We start from the raw sequence: 21,046 nt of genomic DNA, 5'->3' as shown, positions 1-21,046 counted from the left end.
ACTACTGACATACAAGGGGAATGGATATTCCTCTGTACAGAAAACATGTTTATTTTAGTGCAAAAATTAACATTTCAATAGTTGTGTGAACCTTGAAACGCTCATTCAGGTATGTTCACATTAAGATGTCACGTTTACGATAATGAAAAAGTATATTACCACTTAATAAATAAAAAAATAAATAAAAGCAATAAAAAAAACGTGCCTCAAAACGGCTGGTATGGGTATCAATACTTTTACTAATAAAGCAGAGAACAGCCTTTGTTAACCTGCAGATGACCTAGGAAGATCAAAACGTTCTTCTCTGCATTATTAGTAAAAGTGTTAATACCAATACCAGCCGTTTTGAGATACAATAACGAAATGCCTTTTTTTATTTAACAGGAGATTTTTTTTCTGAGAATAAATCATTTTTTGTCATAAGACATGCAAAGAAAGAGTAGAAATCATTGAACTGGTTGAGAAATACTTGCCAAAACAAATATACTACTAACATACTGTTATACTAAAATAAATCGTTTCAGCAGAGTAGGAGTTTTGATGCAGGTTAATTTTGATCGTTCATTGATTAACTTTACGATCCTGTTTCTGACACTTTTCAAGCTTTACACCGATATTGAAGCATCTAGAAAAATGTGGACTGTTTGCTTCAACGTATTTTATTATTTTCAAGTTTCAGTGTATAGTCTTTACCATGTCAATTTACAAATCCACAAATGATTTATGATTTTAAAAAATTATCCAAAATCAAATACAAGCACTACACATAAAACTACTTTATCGTCACAAACGGTACAGGTGCTTTTAATAGCTATAGAACAAAAATTTTAAAATAATAAACGACATGAATATGGAGCTAAATAAACAACAAGGAAAATATTCGAAAGTTTTAAAGTAAGTTGGATTCACATTAGTTGACCCAGCAGATCGAAAATATTCTTGCTTCATATCAACGTTTCAACTCTATATTTACGATTTAAATAACAGTGCCTTCATGTCAACATTTCAACTTGTGTTTTCGATGTAATAACAGTGCTAGCATTTGGGAACCATACACGATAATCCTGATAAATTGTTTTTATTTAGTGTGTAATCACAGGAAGTGTAGCAAAACAAACGATAAAGAGGTAATTATAACACTTCTCAGAAAACAAACTATTCACATAACGCTGTGAATTTATTCTCGTTCCAGATGAACTTTTAGATATTCTTGAAATTTTTCAAAAGTTCATTTTGTTTTAATTATTGAGTTTTAATGTGGCTGGTTATTTCACAAAACTTACATTAAATTTTTAGTTATTATTAATGATATTTTAAATTATGAGTGTCAAACGTAATCTTTACTCATTATTAATAACATATTTAAACTTGTAACTTGGTTTGAATATTCTAGGACAATTTTTAAGCCATTGGAAGTTTATTTGAAATAAGAGAATAACTGACACTCACCTGACGGTATTCCAAATTTATACGCATGCGCTAAGTAAATATGTTCCATAATGAAACTGAAAAAAATATGTATCTTATTAATACACAACTTCTCTTATTAACATTATGACTTTCTAAATTTTCTTTCTTTCTTTCAAACATATACTAAAAGCGTGAGTCGTTACCGATCGTATGCACAATACAGGCTGGCACATGCACTCAGTTTCCACCTTTCATTATTTCCTCCTTAGCGCCCTCTAGTAGCAAGTTACAATAAAGGCTAGCGATGTACTCTTATTAGCTAATGAGAATATATACGTCATGAGGTTTCGCTTCTGATAACAACCATGTTTTATGTTTAAGATATACTTTAATAATAAACAAACAAAAAAACGCAACAACTAATCCAAAACAAACAAGTATTTTAATGCTTGAAATAGAAGGGTTGAAGTTTTAATGACATTTTATCATTAGTTTTTCTTTCATATGGGTAAATGAACTTTTTTCTACACAGAGCAAGTAAATCGAGAGCTATGTTTTAACAAATTAGCGAGTAGTGGTTTTAGATACAAACAAAACCACTTTGACTATGTTTTATCCAATGGATCTCCATCTAATTTATGAATGTTGTTAGAACTGGATATGACATTGTTACGTATTATAATTTACCTTGGGCGAGTATCCGATTTATTATGTTACAGACGTTATGTATTAGTATCTCAAATTTTGATAGTAATTTAGAAGTTAACTAAATGTCGATAAGTATGAAATTTATGATATTTGCTAGTAAGATTGATACACACAGTTTTTTTTTATCAACACAAATATTTTAATATACAAACAACAATAGAATTTATAATAATGTTTATTACAAATAATGGTTTATACACAAGAGTTTTACAAATATGCAAACTATAGAGAGTTTTCTATTTGGTCTAGAACTGAACCTTTTATTGATGGCTCCCTAAGAGCAAATTAATTCTATCTTGATGCACAGATGCACTTCTCTGGACGGGAAGGCTAGCTAACTCTATTTTTGGTTGCCCTCACGTGGCTTACAACTTACTTTTCACCGAGATATCTGATGTCCTTGTAGAAATACTAACATTCAAAATTAACTCTCTGACGTTGAACGGCTTGTAATTTTTGAAATCTATAGATGTTTCTGGTTAAATATTTGTAGTTTTCCGAGTAATAAGCGTTTATCACAACTATAACTTCCAAGGTTTATAATAAATGATTGTAGCGGACCAACAATATTATGAAAACTGTCTATTGGCACGTCGATATATAACCTTCAGGCGATTGTTTTTTGTTTTTTGAATTCCGCACAAAGCTACTCGAGGGCTATCTGTGCTAGCCGTCCCTAATTTAGTAGTGTAAGACTAGAGGGAAGGCAGCTAGTCATCACCACCCACCGCCAACTCTTAGGCTACTCTTTTACCAACGAATAGTGGGATTGAACGTCACATTATAACGCCCCTACGGCTGAAAGGGCGAGCATGTTTGGCGCGACGGGGATGCGAACCCGCGACCCTCAGATTACGAATCGCATGCCTTAACACGCTTGGTCATGCCGAGCTAAAACCACAGCGGGCTATCTGCTGAGCTTACCGATGGGAATCGAACCCCTGATTTTAGCGTTGTAAATCCGTAGACATACCGCTGTACTAGAGGGGGGACCCCTTCAGGCGACGTTCTCGAAAGCTCAGTTGGCAACAATATTTTATACACACATAGTACACTGTTAATTCTTACGCTTGGGAATCTTCTATAAATTTTTTGAAAGTAGGCGGCATTTTTGCGATAAACGTTTAACATTGTAAGTTAAATACATTACTAAATATATGTTTAATTAAAACAAACACCAATATTAAAAAACATATATTAGTAAATCAATCACACTTTCCTCCTTAGAGAATAAAATTTGAGTTAGGCAATTTTTAATTAAGCTACTATATACATTGTTAACAGTACATTAAATATAATAAACTGTCAAAGAATTATACAAGTTCAATAATCATGACAGTGTATAACCCAATCAATAGAAATAACCATATGATCATAATATTACATAGCATGTGAAAGTGCATCAGCACAGGTATTATCAATCCCTTTCACATGGTTCATTTTCAAATTATACTTTTGTAATGCTAAACTCCAATTCAACAGCCTTGTGTTTTTGCCCTTCATTTGGTTCATAAACGTTAGTGGGTTATGGTTAGTGTGAATGATGACAATAGGTTGTTGTGATGCACACATATACATTTTGAAATATTTTAAAACGAACACTAAAGCCAATATATCTTTTTCCACATTTGAATAGGTATTTTGGTGACAACTTTTTTTAGAAAAATAACAAACAGGGTTTTCAATATATTTGTCGTCTAACTGTAAGAGAATGGCACCAACACATCAACCACTGGCATCAACAGCTAAAGCAAAAGACTTATTAAAGTCAGGTGTCACCAATATAGAGTAAGTGCATGATAAAATTTGACTTTTTTAAAATCAGATTGGCATGTTTCAGACTACTTGAGCTTTTGATTTTTCTTCAACAGGTTTGTTAATAGTATGTCAGTAAATGTTTTGCAAAACTATCTGTAATAACTAGTCATTCCGAAACATTTCATCAAACTTTTCTTGTTTGTAGGGATTGGATAACGCAATAAACTTTGGCTTTACAAAGTCACTTTCTGCCAAATTTACTGTGAGATTGTTTTTCTTAAGCCCCTTAAAAACACCACATAATACACATAGTGTTTTTCCAAAGTGTTACTGTAAATTACAATATCATCAACATAAATTCCAGCATCTGACAGATTTTTGTGACACTAAATCATTATTTGCTGAAAAGTTACTTGAGAATTTTTCATCCAAAACGGTATTACATTACTGTTATAATCCATTAGGAGAAACAAAAGCATATATTTCTTTTGCTCTGTCAGATAAAGGAACAACGCAGAATTCCTTCAGCAGGTCACATTTTGTGATAAATCTGGCTTTTCCAATTTTATCGATACAATCTTCTATATTTGGAATGAGATCGGAATTTATCTCTTTCAAAGCATTTACTTTGTGCAAGTTTGTACAGAATCTATCCTTTCATCAGATTTAGGAATCAGTACACAACTTGAAGACTGTCACTTTTACTGGATTCTATAGTGCTATTTTCCAGCATATAAGATATTTCTTTACGCATTTTATCAACCTTGTTTGGACTACACGATAGGGACGTTGTTTTACAGAAGAAGTATCACCCATATGTACATCATAAACAGCAATGTTGGTTTGATCAGGAACGTTCAGAAATATACATGCATATTTAAAGAATCAACTAGCAAGTTGAATTTTCTCTTCAGAAGGCAAGTGATCAAGTTTTGAATTAAAATTGGTCAGAATGTCAGAATTACTCAGTTTGATGTTGCATTTATTTCTAATATTATCAAAATTACGGATATCTGAGCCACAGCAACTGTCATCAATATCAACAGAACGCGCAACAGTTAAAATGTTTTCATATGCACCTCGGATGTGATAGGGCTTAAACATATTGTTATGACATAGCTGAGTAGCCTTTCGATTATCAGTTGTTTTCACAACATAATCTGTCTCATTGATTTTCTGAACATCCTCATATAGACAATGGTACTTCAGATTTAAGTGGATGTCCCACAGTGGATAACAATACTAAGACTATGCCACCAGGATGAAATTTACGATCTTCAGTTTTGCGGTCGTAAACGTTTATAAATCTAGCTCGGGAAGATTCAAAATTTTCCCCCAGCCATTTCATAAACACCTAACAGTCTGGATCAAACAAAAGTTAGAAACATAATCCAGTAGCTGCATTTCTTTTGGGCCATCTTCGAACCATTGTTCCTTCAGCAACTTCAATGGACCACGCACTGAATGGCTAAACACTAATTCGAAGGGACAAAATCCTAACAACTACTGAAATAATTTACAAACAGCTAATAATAATAAACTCTTTCATCCATAAACTGATAAACTGTGATGACGAGAAACCCCACTTGTAGAGAAAATTATATGTGTAAAAACGGATGGTTTGGATTGAGAAAGCACTATGTAGAGAAGCAATCAAGGTTTCGACCTTCTTTGGTCATCGTCAGATTCACAAAGAAAGAAAGAGGTAACTGTCCGATAGCTGACCACATGTTTGAAGGCGGTTGTGTAATTGAGTGTTGGAATGTAGAGGGCGTGCTTAGATGTTGGATATATTTATTAATGAGGTATGAAGGGGTTCCTTTGTATTGGTTTATTTTGGGCTTGAGTTGCTGTATAAGTAAGGCTTCTTTAATTTTGCGTTTGTTTATGTTTGTTTCTTTATTTAGTATTTGGGTGTTTTCTATGGTTTTGTTGTGTTTATTTGATTTGCAGTGTTCGAAAACGTGTGAAGGTAACTTTTTGCGTTCTTTGAATTTGGTTTTCGGGGTGGACAAGCTACAGGTAGCTATAAAACAAAACACACACACACTCCTTCATAAGACGTTTATCAAGCACTTAAGGAGTAATGATGTAAAGCACCTAGAATGTACTTGATTAAAGTAATGAAAAAAACACAAAAAGTATTGAAGTTGCAATATATTAGCAACAATTTAATCAAGACCTATGTTTTTACCATTCGTAAAAAAAACAGCAATTACAAAAAGAAGGAGTACTTAACAACGAGTGACTGAGTAACTTTTCAGGGGGTATTATGAAAAAAATATTTGACTTATCCTGTATCATAATATTTGTGAAGTTAGAAACAGGTACTTATGAAACATACACTGCGTTTCATGCAGTGTTTTAGTAATGGATTAGAAAACACTATAATTTTTCAGAATTCACTTGACGAACAGCGTCGGGCTTTGTGAACCACGTTTGAATGTCAAAGGCAAATATTCTTATTTCGTCACTAAGTTTGAACTGTTGACCAGAGGTAACAGCCAATTAACAATACAATACCAGTCACACTCTAGACTAAAGAACTGACTGTCACTCTGAAGTGCTGGGAACACTTCAAGGTATCACATTGGATTCAAAATAATAATCACTTTATGCGTCTTAAAGAATATTCATTAAGTATATTGACACAGTAAATTAGAGGCAATAAATTTATTGGTGTCCTCGATCTCAAATATATAGTTTTTCAAAAGTATGACATTTCAGGTAATGGCAATAAAGATGTTTTTGCTTTTATTTATCTCGAAAGACATTTTCTTGTTCTTACGTTTGTCTTAATAAAGGAGAGGCCAGCATGGCCAAGTAGTTACGATGCTTGACTCGCAGTATGATGGTTGCGGGTTCGAATGTCTATCATATCAAATATACTTGCCCTTTCAGCCGTGGGAGCGTTATAATGTGACTATCAACCCCACTATTCGTTGGTAAAAGAGTAGTCCTAGAGTTGGCGGTGAGTGGTGATGAGTAGCGGCCGTCCATCCAGTCTTACACTACTAAATTAGGGATGGCTAGCGCAGATAGCTCTCGTGTATCTTTGCACGAAATTAAAAAACGAACAAATTTCATGAGGGATCATATTGTTATTTCACGTATCTAAAAGCATCTGTTGTTTCGTATCAAAACAAATCATATAAAGTGTTAAAACAAGCAATTCTGAGCAGCATAGTTATCACAACCTGACAACTCAATGATGTTGATGTGCGAATTTTTTAGCGATTCCTCATTCCTCTACTGTGAAACTTAAAGCAAATCAAAAGTACTCTCAGAATAGTCTAAATATCTGAATTATCATAAAAACTGAAAACAGCAAAACAATCACAGATGATAAGACACAAAAGAATGATAAAACATTTGAAAACATAATGTAATATTTAAATTAAAAACTGACGAAAAGATGACTAATTAATATTTTTGGAATATTAGTGAATTCATTATTCTCATAGATAAGATTATAGATTTTTTTTGTAATATGCCACATAATGTCTCGACACGTGATCTGAGGGTCGAGGGATTAAATCCCTGTCACACTGAACCTGCTTGCCCTTTCAACAGTAGGCACATTATAATGTGACACTCAATCCCACTATTCGCTTACAACGCTAAAATCAGGGGTTCGATTTTCTTTGGTGGATTCAGCAAATAGCCCAATGTGGCTTTGCAATAAGAAAACACACACACCATAAAAGAGTAGCCCAAAAGTTGGCTGTGCGTGGTGACGAATAGCTACCCTACCTTTCCGCTAGGTTAGGAAAGGCTAGCGCATATATCCCTCGTGTTGCTTTGTGCGAAGGTTCTATTTATTTGCACGTTTTTATTTAGATAATTTCATTCACTTTTTGAAGAAATTAATAAACATATATTTTTCAGATCATAATCGTTTAAAACAACATTTCAATAACAATTAATTTTATGAAAATAGACATGTTTTTAAATTACACACAGAAAATATCTAACATTTCTAGCCTTTATTATTCTGAGCGTAAAGTCTTATTTTGTACACATAGTAGGAACTTAACTTTTTTGGCCGTTGTAAAGGATGTGGCTTTTACTCTCTGTGTATGCTTTTAAATACGTTCTGTTACAGATTTTCAATTACACTTCTATCCATTTAAACATTTTTGCAGTTGATCGATATAAGAATAAAAGTGAACCATGGTTGTTTACAACGACCGTAAATTAAAGTATTAACGTTTCTTCATACAAGCTATAATTATTTTTCAATTCGACGTATGAGATAGTTTACAAACACACGCGTTCCAAATTTATCTAAAATATCCATTTCTGTTTACATTTTATAGTGTACACTGTCTGGTCCATCATCCTACCTGCACCAGTAAACTCGGCGTGCCATAAACTTCAGCTACTTGGTAGTTGTGGTTCATTTGTTACGGAATATTGTTGTTATCCGTGAACCACAGATATCGCCAAAGGGTTAGAGCGATAAATGAAATATTCAATTTTGATCTCAAAGAGATTTAATTGAACTGAAATATGGTGGCTGTACTGGCTAAGAAAGATGAATAAATTTATTGTCGTTCTTTCATATTTAATTTAAAATTAATGACACTAATGTAGTGGATTGTTGCATGAAGGTATTAGAAGAGTCCTTCTTTATCACAGTGGATATGATAAAGACAATCTTTAGCTCCACAGTGAGTTTTATTCATCTTTTTAAAGAAAGCAAAGTGCTCAATCTCTGTCAAGATTAATTTACAACAGAATTACACCAGTTCTTGTAGTTTAGCTTAAGTAAGCACATGACTAGTTGACTTTACATGTTTCAAAAAATAATCAGTATTTTATATGTATATGTACGTTGATGAGGGGTCGTAATAAAGTGCCTAATCAATGTTCTAGCTTGATCAGTAAGCTAATAAAAGTTAAAAGTTTAATCATAATAGATGTTAAATATTATGAAGCGAAGAATATAATAAGAATATCACCATCTACTATATTAATCGATACAACACTAGTATAGTTTATAAGTGTTATGTATAGTTCCATGCAAGGTTTAGGCGTATTTTGTCGTTAAATTTACAGTAATAAGTTGTCAAGACTATGCCTTACCTTAAACACAAATCTTTAATAGGCCTTTTTTTCCCCAATTTCTGTTCAAAATAATGTGACTTCCGATAAATTTTAGTTTCCAATAAACTCACATTAATGAAAAAAGAGTTTCAACAGATTATTAGGTTTGTACGCTTATATTATGAAGTGGTTAGACTGGTATCAGATTTTTTATACTCTATTGTTTTCGTTAACAATTTCTACAAAGGTCACTGGTTTTGAACTATGAAACGTTTATTCATATAATCAGGGTTGCCGTTATATTTTGTGGGACCCTAGACAGAACTGAACTACTGAGACTTCAAAAGAAATCTCAAATGAAGTACTTGTAGTCATTGATCGTTATTGCACAGACATAAAATTATAATCAGTGATGACGAGAAAACCCACTTGTAGAGAAGTAGGTCGAAACGTTGTTCGCTCTTCTATATAAAAATTTTTCTCAACCCAAACCAGCCATTTTTACATATATATAAAATTATAACATTAACTAATATCATGCCACTTTAAAATATCAATTAAGAACAATTACCATAACACAACAATGAAACTGATTTGTTTGTTTGTTTTTAAATTTCACACAAAGCTGCACGAGGGATATCTGTGTTAGCCGTCCCTAATTTAGCAGTGTAAGGCAAGAGGGAAGGCAGCTAGTCATCACCACCCACCGCCAACTCTTGGGCTACTCTTCTACCAACGAATACTGGGATTAACCGTCACATTATAACGCCCCCACGGCTGAAAGGGCGAGCATGTTTGGCGCGACGGGGATGCGAACCCACGACCCTCAGATTACGAGTCGCACGCCTTAACACGCTTGGCCATGCCGGGCCCCAACAACCGAACTTTTTATAATAAATATTAATAACACTGTAATGCCGAAAAACATCTTTAATACTCATGTTTCGAAATTTTCCTTAAATTCCATCATCAACGTAGTTGTTTATAAAAAAAATATTAAAAATATTAGAGTATAATATTTGAGCTACAAAAAACAACATTAGCATCGAGTGAGTTTTCGTATTCAATTGGAAGTTTAGAAAGAACAGATTAATTAGTAATGATTTAATAGAATGTACCATAAAACGTTTGACATTCACATGTTTAATGAATAACATTGTTAAAAGTATAGAGAAAGGCCTAAATACAACTATATAAACACTATATATTTAAAATAATAATGAATTCAAATAAAAACACTGAGAATCCGGAAATGACTACATTAATGGCAACAGAGAAAAACTGATGTTATTATTTAGTGTTGGGTGATCTTTGGAAATTATGAGGCTTTCTTTAATAAAGAGTTTGTCTGTGGTTCCGGAGTCGAAAATTTTAAAGTTTGATAGAGGTATGGGGTAGTTGTTATTGTTACTGTGCAATCAGATATAAGACTCAGGTGAATTATTTAGCTCACATGCGCTTCTTGCTAATGTTCCCGTGTACTCCTGTGCATTTATTTGTAGATAGCCTTAGAGTTAACACAAGTGTATTCATACCTGACTCATGGGTAGAGTGTCATTGGTTGTGAACACATTTTAATTCTAAATTTAACATAAATAAAAAATTTAGTTTAATTTGTGGGTAATATATTTCGATTATTCTTTAGAATTCGATACTTGAATTTAAAACTTTGTTTGCCAATGAAAGCGTTTTGTTTGTTTTGAATTAAACACGAAGCTGCACAATGGGCTACCTGTGCTCTGCCCACCACCTGTATAGAAACCCGGTTTTTAGCAGTGTGAGTCCGCAAACATACCGCTGGGGGAGCCCGGAATGGCCTAGTGGATTAAAGCGTTCGTCTCGTAATCTGAGGGTCGCGGGTTCGAATCCCCGTAGCACCAAACATGCTCGCCCTTTCAGCCGTAAGAGGGCGTTATAATTTTACGATCAATCCCACTATTCGTTGGTAAAAAAGCAGCCCAAGAGTTAGCGGTGGGTGGTGATGACTAGCTGCCTTCCCTCTAGTCTTACATTGCTAAATTTGGGACGGCTAGCGCAGATAGCCCTTGAGTAGCTTTGCGCGAAATTCAAAACAAACCAAACCATTGCCGCTTGAAAGCATGAAAGCAGAGATAATCATCAGTGAATATTTTGAGACAGTGTGTGACTTTTAGGTAGGTAGGAAATTAAGGGGATAACCATTATTTTGTAATATGTTGTAAATTTGCAAAATCTCTGAGTGAAGAGAGAAGTAATCAGAACAGAAGTCATACATTCTGTTTAGAATATTTAGAAAAATGTTATGTTTGAAGTATCTGGTATAAAACTGTCGAAAGTCGAAATGACAGTTAGTAAAGATGTTGTTAATTTTGTTTATTTGAACGTCTGAAAAAGCTACGTTATCTGGTCATTGACGTTCGTAATAAATAACATAGAAAAATATTTACATAGGTCAGACCTAGAGATGATTCCATGGCCACTTTGTCTATTTGGTCGTAATAATGACCATTAAAAGCGAAGTAATTGTCCTTGATGGCCACTCAAGATGCTTTTCGAATTTTTTGTTGGTTAAAGCTAGAGCGCAGGTCATTTTTGATAGGTAATAACTGTTTAATAATTATTTCAATTGCTTCTTCAAGTGGGACGTTAGTGAATGACAGAATATCAAACATGGCCATAAAGAATTCGTCTACACTTGAAAATTTAGATACCTCTTGTACAAAGGATAGCGAATATTTAACAGTAAATTTGTTTTGACAGAATGATAACATTTACTATCATTATCATAGTACACCCAGGAGCACATTTTTGTAGCAACAAGCCATAAACCCTTTGATTAATTCATGGTTTGATCTAACTAACTGCTATGACACATTTAGCTGTCTAGAATATGCACCCTATGGATCTAGAGTCATCGAATAAAGTAGTTCTAGAATATGCACCCTATGGATCTAGCGTCCTAATTCATCAACATCACCATATAGAAGTCTATATCAATTGAACTCTCAATGAATTTGCATGAAAATAATATCTAACCTATGAGCTGATCAAAATCTGCCGAACCAATGTTTTCCAAAAATGACAGACACTAGAAACAATCATATAGCAAATGGATAACAATGGCATCCAGTGGCATATGAAATAATATGAGTAATGATAAGCTTATAAATACAGTAAACCATCGTGAACATTTCAAACACAAATCTTGTCTTTCTATACCAGCGAAAACTGCTGAATGAAGGAAGTTTAGCATAATAGATGAATGCTTGTTTTATGAAAATACAAGAAATTTAGTAAATGCTGATCATGTTCTTGATGTCATATAGACAACAATAAAGTCCAAGAAAGTTCTATTGAATAAAATGTTCATTATCTCCATGACAGCTTGATAAATCTAGTTGTCGTATGTTTGGGAAAATTTTATCTGTACCTTATATCTTGAAGATATTCGTATTTTTATTATGTTAGTCTATGAACTTAAGTAAGACAATTCTTAGAAATAAGATGCTGATTAATCCATCATTGTTCAATGATTCTAATGTGCAGTGTTAAGACTTCTTCTCAATAGCTGAATAAACAGGTAATGAAAAAACAATACTCAAATGCTCAATTTTGGTACAAGTTACCTGGAAATAGACAAAGATATAACCTTGGCAATAGATGAAGTTTCAGGGCAAAAAAAAAGAGAGAAAAACTTTGATGGTGATAGTAAAGTAGACGTATCTACTCCAAATGTCATGATGGAATGCTTTGTTGAAGCACAACTCTGTCTTAAAACCATTGTAACGAGTGTGCATGCTTAAGTAATAGTAACTTTTTCAGCAGTTTTGGATGCTACATCCATTTTTATTCTTTTAGTTAGGGAATGATTGTAAACAAAAGGGTGTGAACCAATACATTGATGCCATAACCATTACCATCAATACAAGAACAGTTAAATCTATAAGGGACCTGATATATGAAGTCTTGGATTTCTCAAATTGCTGGAAATTGAATTATCTAAGATGATTGAGGGTACAGAGCCACCGAAAAACAGTTTAATTATCTTGCTTTAACATTAGAATGAGACACATGGGAAGAAAGATTACCATGGTTAGTTCATATATCTCAGTCCTTAAAAAAAAAGATTTACTTAAAGGTGAATTTTACAGAAACAAGAAAACTTTGCAGTCAAATGAACTACTCATACTGATTAATTTTGCAGGTGCACATTTTGTATAAAAAATATGTGCTAATAAATGAAACATAGAACTTGGTGCAGAAAGAGCCCTTTCCGAGCAGCAATCCGACGTTTTAGTTTTTACGTTTGCCGCTAGGAAAGGTACTGTGACGTAATAGTTGCCAAAGAAACTGCCAACGCCAGCGCGTTGAATGTAAATAAACATGGCCAGTGCGTACGGAGAAACAGAGGCGGAGTCTGTTTTGATTTTGTGTTCTGAACAGTGTCGGGTAGCGCCATATCGGTTCGAACCTACTCTGAACGAACCTAGAACAGTTACTTTTGACACAGATCTGACAAGTTCTAGTGATTAGGACAGTTCCACGAGCGAGAGTAGCGGAACTGTGAGTGATACTGATAGCGCCCAGGCCGGTTGCGAGTCGGTCATACCTCCAGTGGAAGAATGATAAGCCTAAGTCATGACAACAAATATGGACTGTATTATTTCACGTGCAATTTTAAGCATCTCGAAACCTGTCTGGTGTTTATAAATTATTGGTATCACAGACTGGGTTGTATTTGTTTATACTTTGCTGACTATGGTAACTAATACTCAGCCCTTTCACAATCATTGTACCTGATATTTATGACTCGTAACAAAATTAATTTCAATTATATGTCATAATTCTCTCTCTAAAATCAAACTAGATGTAGCAGTCTGAATAGTTAATTTATCTTTAAATGTTAAATTTGAAAAATGGAATTCTTCAAACTTTTCCATATTTAAAAATGATACAAAAACATCTATAGAATGATCTACCAGCTTTTAAACTTGGAATATACTCTATTTGGGATAGATTTGTCCACTGTCTAGACTAGGAAATCAAGGTTTCACTGACTTTCAGGTGCCACAAATGCAAAACACGCTAATGAATGTGAAATGTGTATGTCTAGTTACATTCTTCAAAAACTTGTACGTTTTAAATTATTATATTATACTAGTTATTGTTTATCGCTTTATACTGCACACATACCTTTAAGTTTGTTCATTTCGTGATGGCAAGGGATGGCTTCAGAGGGGTGGAACCTGTACCCTGCAGGCTGAGATCAGTCCTCAGCTCTACACGAGGAAAGATGGTGGGGACTAGAAAACAGAAAACATTTAACCACTAGTACCCTCTACCTTTCTTTTACAGTCACCACTTATCAGATGTAAATGTTTCGATCTCAGAGGAGGTAAATTGTACAAGCAAAACTTCTCATGGGAAAGCTCTCTTACAACTAACAGGAATGCACATTGAAAAAACCTTTTATAATAATTTACATTATTTACAGTTTTACATAAATAGCTTTAACATTTCTATCAAGAAACTGAGTAAGATAGATTTTTATGACATAGTTCTATATTTAGTTTTTTATGGTAATTTTCAGTCGCTTATTTCTAATTACGGTCAAACTTTAGAGATATGTTTTCAGTAAGTTATCTCATGTTGAAAAGAACTTTAGGTTTTACGCACGTTTAAAACTTACGGTGTCATAATTTTTAAAACTAACTATTATTCTGGGACTGTTCTCTTCCCACATAACAATTACTGCAGTAAGTTTTCAGTCATGCTGCTTGATTTGACGATAAACTTGATAATATGTGAAGAAAAACTCAGAATATTTATTTGACCTTTCCTTTTTATTTATAGAGATAAAAATGTTTCTTTGTATGGCTGCTGTTAAACACAAATGCAATAGGTTATCTGTGCTCTTATGACAGCGGGTATTGAAATTCGATTTTAGTGTGTTAAGCTACCGCTGAGCCACTGGATGCAATAATAAAAAGATGCACTTGTTGATCAGATGACAAGAAGCAACAAAGATGACTAATCATTTTTTTAGTTTATCTATGCTTATTTTTACTGATGTAAATTCATTTTACTTGCAGCTAGTGTTTGGTTAAACTGTCATGTTTACTATCATTTTATAATAATGGTAAATTATGTACATAGACTTTTTTCAAGAGATTTATTGTTATAAAGGGGAACTGCGAAGTGTACAGATTTAATAGAAATTATTAAAATAAAACAACAACTCATTTCATAAGGTCTTGTTTCCACAAATCATAAGTGAAAAATTGATTGTAACGTTTTTATTGTATTATAACACTTTGTATTATTGTATTTATCGTATTAAAACAATAAACTGTTATCTAGAGTTTAGTGTATTTTAAGCCTTCATTTTATGCATAAATTAGTGCCCTTGAATAAATGCTTTTAAAATATACAATTGGATAAGTGAATAATTAAATATATAGTGGTAACACCTAATGCAATCGTCTTTGTTTTTTAGCTTAGTGACAAAATATTCTAGCATCTTAACTTGACTTCTTCTTGAGGATTGAAGTTGATGGGGTAGAAACTGTAGGTGTAATAATACCACATGTGATGTCGTGTTTCTTTCATAGAAAGCGATTTTTTACGATCATTTGTAACCGTACTCCACTTTCCCTTCTTACGTTCACACCTTCATTTTGAATTGGTTCATATTAATATGAACATGACCAGTTGCTGTCCATTACTATAATAAATAATATATAAATGTTGAGGTTGTTTTTATTTCTTTGTGGCAGTATATTACTTTTTCATTCTCTTCTCGTGACCTACTCATGTTCTCTAACATTTTCTAATCTCCATTTTCCTTATGTTGAGCTATTGTCTTTTATATATATATATATTTAAATCTGTGTTGAATTGGTCCCTCTTTTTCACCTTGATCTGTTTCACATATATCGGATTATAACGTTAAGGGTCATGCTGACTGAACTTAACGAGGCGGTTGCTCATTCCAATAATCGTCAAATAATTTAAGAGTGTTGTAATACCCCAATTCCTTTGAGATTGAACAAGAGCTAACTACTTTTTAACCTCTCTCAACTTCAACCAAAGTTTTTTACATCTAACTACATAAGAAATCTTCCTCCTTTACCTGAATGCATTCAACAATGTTGATTGTATTCAATCTCGATGTATGTTTTTTTTTCTAATTTTAATGTTATCCCATGTTTCTAGATTCCCTTATATTGTCACACTCTTCTTTAGACGGGTTATTCATTTGCAGTCTCTTGTGAAAAACTAATAATTTTATTCTCCTTATAAATGTTACATTACATTTCATAGTCTTTTTCAAGATATCTTAGAAACTTTACAGTTTTATATGTGTCGCTGCAATGTTTAAATAGCTTCACTGTTTGTTTTAGTATATCAATAAATCACAAAAAACTTTCAAAGTCTTATATATATATAAGTATACAATTAATCGGATAAAAATCCCATCCGTCTCTTTCATTCTACCTTTGCTGTTTAGAGTCTCCGATTTATTATATTACATATGTTACGCCTCATGATTTCCAATACCCGGAAATTTTAATTTTAGTTTAGAAGTTAAGTGAATGTTAATATGTGTCAAATTTATTATATTTACCGACAAAATTGTCTTTTTTAACACATGTATATTTTAATATATAAACAACAATACAATATAAAATAATGGTTATTACAAATAATGATTCATGTACAAAAGTTTTACAGAGTTACAAAATATACTAAATCTTCTATTTGGTCTGGAACTAAATATTTTATCGACAGTTCACGATAAACGAATTCTATGCTATGTATCTAAGAACGGCTGGTATGAGTATTAACACTTTTATTGATAAGCAGAGAGCAGTGTTTCGACCTTCCTAGGTCGAAGCGTTTTACTCTATTTGGATAAAAATGTTATTATAATTATATATATAATTATCCATACCACCCGTCCTGTTACACTCCGCTTAATGGATAGCTTCACGCCCTTTAAAAGCTGATTTTTCTCGTACAAATATATCTAATGTCCTCGTAGAAATATTAATGCTCGAAATTAAAGGACTTGTAATACTCGTAAACTATAAACGTTCCTTGTAAAAAAATCTGTAGTTTTCCGATTAATAAGCGTTTATCAAAGTTATACCTTCCGAGGTTTACAGTATACTGACCGTAGCAAACAACAATATTATACTGCCTCGTGGCGTGTCAATTTATACATTTTTGGCGAGGTTTTGGAAAGTTCAGTTGGCCCAACAATACTAGTATTTTACATATACATATCTTACGTTGTTGAATCTTACGCTAGAGAATCTTCTATAAATTTAGAGAACAGATGAGACTTTTGCAATACATATTTAACAACATGAGTTACATATATTTCTAAATATACACTTGACGTAAACAAACATAGATATTAAAATAAATATATATTAGTAAATCCGTTAGAGTTCGAACCAGGCATTTCACAAGTTCTTACTTTTCCAGTTATTTACATAACTATACATACAACCACAATATCAGTTTCAACCATAGCTGGATGAATCTTAAGGCTCGTATCTATACAAATTATAAACTAGTTTTATTCAGAACAAAAGTATGAGCTGGCCCTAATAACTCAAGTAGAAGGGGGCTTTTGCATCTCGATGTATACTCATTTGTTTGTAAAGTACGGCAAAATTAAACTCCTTGTTGTAACAAACTCCATTTTTGCAATTTTCTGTTTTCGTTCTTTATCGGTGTAACCAAATTAAAGGGTTATAATCCGTTTCCACGACAAAAGCTTTATTTAAGAGAAATGTTTCTCATCTGCCAAACCTGCATACAATTGCTAAGCACGTTTTTTATCGAGATGGCTAAGGCTAGTAATTTTCATGTTAAATATGCTACTGAATGTTCCACGCCATCTCCACCTATTTAACCCAGTACTATCTCTCTAGCTGTATTAAATGCATTAACTTGAACAATTGTAGCTAGTATCTCCTGGTATAATTTTCTTTTCTTTTTCCCAAATGCCTGTTTTAATTTTCTAAAAGCCATATCACTAACCTCGTCCTACACAACACTTTTCGGTCCAGATTTACAGGTTAATTATTTCGGTGAAGCTGCTATTTCTAGATTTTAACCACTTTTCTCATCATAATTTGCTCTTGCAACATCAAATCTACAATATCATTAACAGTTAGATCATTCTTTAAATTTAGCTAGGAACTCAAGCATTCTTGTTCTATGCATTTTAAACGTATCATTTAATATTTATTCTAAATATCAAACTCCCAGTGAGAAATATCCAGACATAATTTAAAAGTGTGTAAAATAGCTGATTTAAATGCATCATACACTCGAAGTCTTGTTGTTAATGTATTTTCGTATACAGTAGGAAATAATTTTATCACATATCTTGTGCTTGTCATTTTTCTGCTCTTGCCATGTTTTAAAAAACACGAAAAAGCTCATATACATATATAAGGAAGAATATGGACAATTGAACGTGGATTCTTCCTTCATGTATACCAACATTAACATTGACATTAGAATGAATTACCTGTTCCTCCTCTCACCAGCAACTCCAATTCTCTAAGCTTATGCTTAATTTCTAATTCTAGCTCTAAGCGTTCTTTCCTCAGCCTTTATGTATAATCGTTTATTCTTTGCTTCTACTTCCTTGCGATTCATTTCAAATTGTATCGAAACAAATTCTAAATCGTCACCATCATAAACTTTGTAACTCTACTAACATTTCGATATTTACATCAAGATCAAAGTTATAAAAATCGTTTATTGTGATTCCTACATAAATTAAACCTTCACGTATCTAATCTCTATTTTTTCCAATTACTATATAATGTTATATCGAACTTTTTACATTTATTTACTATCTGATTTTGTGTGTATTTGGAGTAAAGCACAAAGTTACACAATGGGCTCTCTGTGCTCTCCCCACCATGGGTAAAGAAACCCGATTTCTAACGTTGTGACTCCGCAATACCTTCGTGCCACTAGGGGGCTAACTAACATTTTGTCAGTGATTTTCTAATTTTCACCAATGTTAGTGTTACTTCTCTTCTCTTACATAATGAGCCATTAAATATATAATTAATAAGAATTACGTGAAAACTTTAAATGAAAAAAAAACAACAAACTTTTTTTTTCTGACTTCATTGCTTTATCCAATTCACTTTTAGGCCCGGCATGGCCAAGCGTGTTAAGGCGTGTGACTCGTAATCTGAGGGTCGCGGGTTCGCATCCCCGTCGAGCCAAACGTGCTCGCCATTTCAGCCGTGGGGACGTTATAATGTTACGATCAATCCCACTATTCGTTGGTAAAAGAGTAGCCTAAGAGTTGGTGGTGATGACTAGCTGCCTACCCTCTAGTCTTACACTAGTGAATTAGGGATGGCTAGCACTCATAGCCCTCGAGTAGCTTTGCGCGAAATGCAAAAACAAACAAACAAACCAATTCACTTTCCTCCTCGGCTTTTCTTGATGTAGTTTCGTTTTAACTTCAAACTTTACTTTTCTTGTTGGGTTCAATTCCTAATAAATTTATAAATATCACTTTGTTAGACATTGTTACTTTGTTGCCATCATGCTACACTCTTACTTTACTTTCCCTATCAACTTTATTTAGGTTGTATTTATTTTTTCAGGAACTAACTCATATTATTCGAAATATCGTAACTTACTGTTTGTTATTATAATAAATAACACTTAGCTTTAGTAATGGGTTTTATTTCTTAGCAGCAGCATATTACTTCCTTCTTTCGCCTCTCTCAGTTTATTTGTTCTCTTTCTAACTTCACCGCTCTTCTCTTTCTTTTAGATGGGCTACTGTCTTTTATATTTCTCTCTCAATATAATAAATATAAAATAATAATGTAAAATGTATATATCACCATGAAAGAAAAAAACAGTCCATAAGATTGCTCGAGTGTGAGTCATAAATAAATTATTAAACAGCAGTTTAATACTACCTTAATTAAATGAGCCTCTCAGTGACACAGCAGTATGTGTGTGTGAATTTATTACGCTATAAACAGGGTTTCGATACCCGTGGTGGTCAAAGCATAGTTAGCCCATTGTGTGGCTTTCTACTCAGAACAAACAAACAATTATTAAATGTTATGCATTTTAAATATATTTTAAAATTCTGTAATATTTTAATAAATATTTTTCAACTCACACATCTTTTATATTCTTATTTTATATATAAACTATAAATCGATTTTCTGGTTTTCTATGTGAGTTTATTTCTCTAATACTGTCTTAATAATAATTATATTTTATTTCCAAGCAGTATTTTTACTTTCTTTGAAACATTATTATAAACATTTTGGTGCCTCATATAAATAAAGTTTTCTGAATATTTTCACTATCTCAGCGGTAAGTGTGATGGCCCACACTGCTATAAACTCGGTTTCGATACTTGTGATGGGTAAAGCACAGATAACCTATTGCATTAACTTTGTGCTTAAAAACAAAGAAACAAAATATTTACTTAAGGTAATTTGAAATTTCCATGTTTTTCAGTTCTTGTTTGGTATGTTAATTTTATTTTTTGCTAATTTTGAATGTTTTACACACACAATTACACGAAATACAACGTCAATATCATTACACAAAAAAGATAATTATTAAAACAGGAGCTTATCCTAAAAAGACTCTTTAATGTTTTGTGACACAATCTTCCGGTCATAGAGTATTTTTAGAACAAGTCCCTGTTTTAACAACTGTTTAATGGGTAGTGATTTAAACGTTGTATTCCTTTTAATTGTATATATAGATGTTTTACACAAATGTCGTTTTACGTTATTTAAATATTTATACTGAATATATTTAAAGTTTTGTAAACATAATTTACGTAGCAATAGTAAGTTTAAATCTTGAAAATGTTATTTAGTATGATCATACTATGATAATGATTGCATACATCTAATAATGTTTTTACAACTGCCTTAAACTCTTAAATGAAGACTGACGAAAGCCAGTCGTTTTCTTACCTCTGTCAACTTCAACCCATGTTTTTTACACCGATCTTCATGACTTGCTTATCTCTGACTTCTTATGCGTAACCTTCCATTCTCGGTCAGAATTCCAAATAATAAAATAACTCAGCTCTAACTCAGAATATGAGCGG

At 32.8% G+C, this 21,046-nt stretch overlaps 1 protein-coding gene across 4 annotated transcripts in view; it reads right to left on the bottom strand.

Annotated features, from left to right (window-relative positions):
* The window catches only part of LOC143225484 (transcriptional enhancer factor TEF-1-like), a 127,480-nt gene extending 125,835 nt beyond the window's left edge, over positions 1–1,645 (bottom strand). For 2 of the 4 annotated variants that reach the window (XM_076454971.1, XM_076454974.1), the window contains exon 1: positions 1,450–1,644. In XM_076454971.1, coding sequence (XP_076311086.1) covers positions 1,450–1,498 — 49 coding nt within the window. In that variant the 5' untranslated portion in view covers positions 1,499–1,644. Of the gene's footprint in view, positions 1–1,449 lie in introns of all 4 variants that reach the window. The other 2 variants (XM_076454975.1, XM_076454972.1) reach the window with 2 other exon arrangements.
* Between the last annotated feature and the right edge of the window lie 19,401 nt (positions 1,646–21,046).

Source organism: Tachypleus tridentatus, chromosome 9 (assembly GCF_004210375.1).
Source record: "Tachypleus tridentatus isolate NWPU-2018 chromosome 9, ASM421037v1, whole genome shotgun sequence".
NCBI classification, from domain to species: Eukaryota; Metazoa; Arthropoda; class Merostomata; order Xiphosura; family Limulidae; genus Tachypleus; species Tachypleus tridentatus.
Note: the sequence above shows the minus strand (reverse complement) of the source record. Positions and strands in the feature narration are given on the sequence as shown.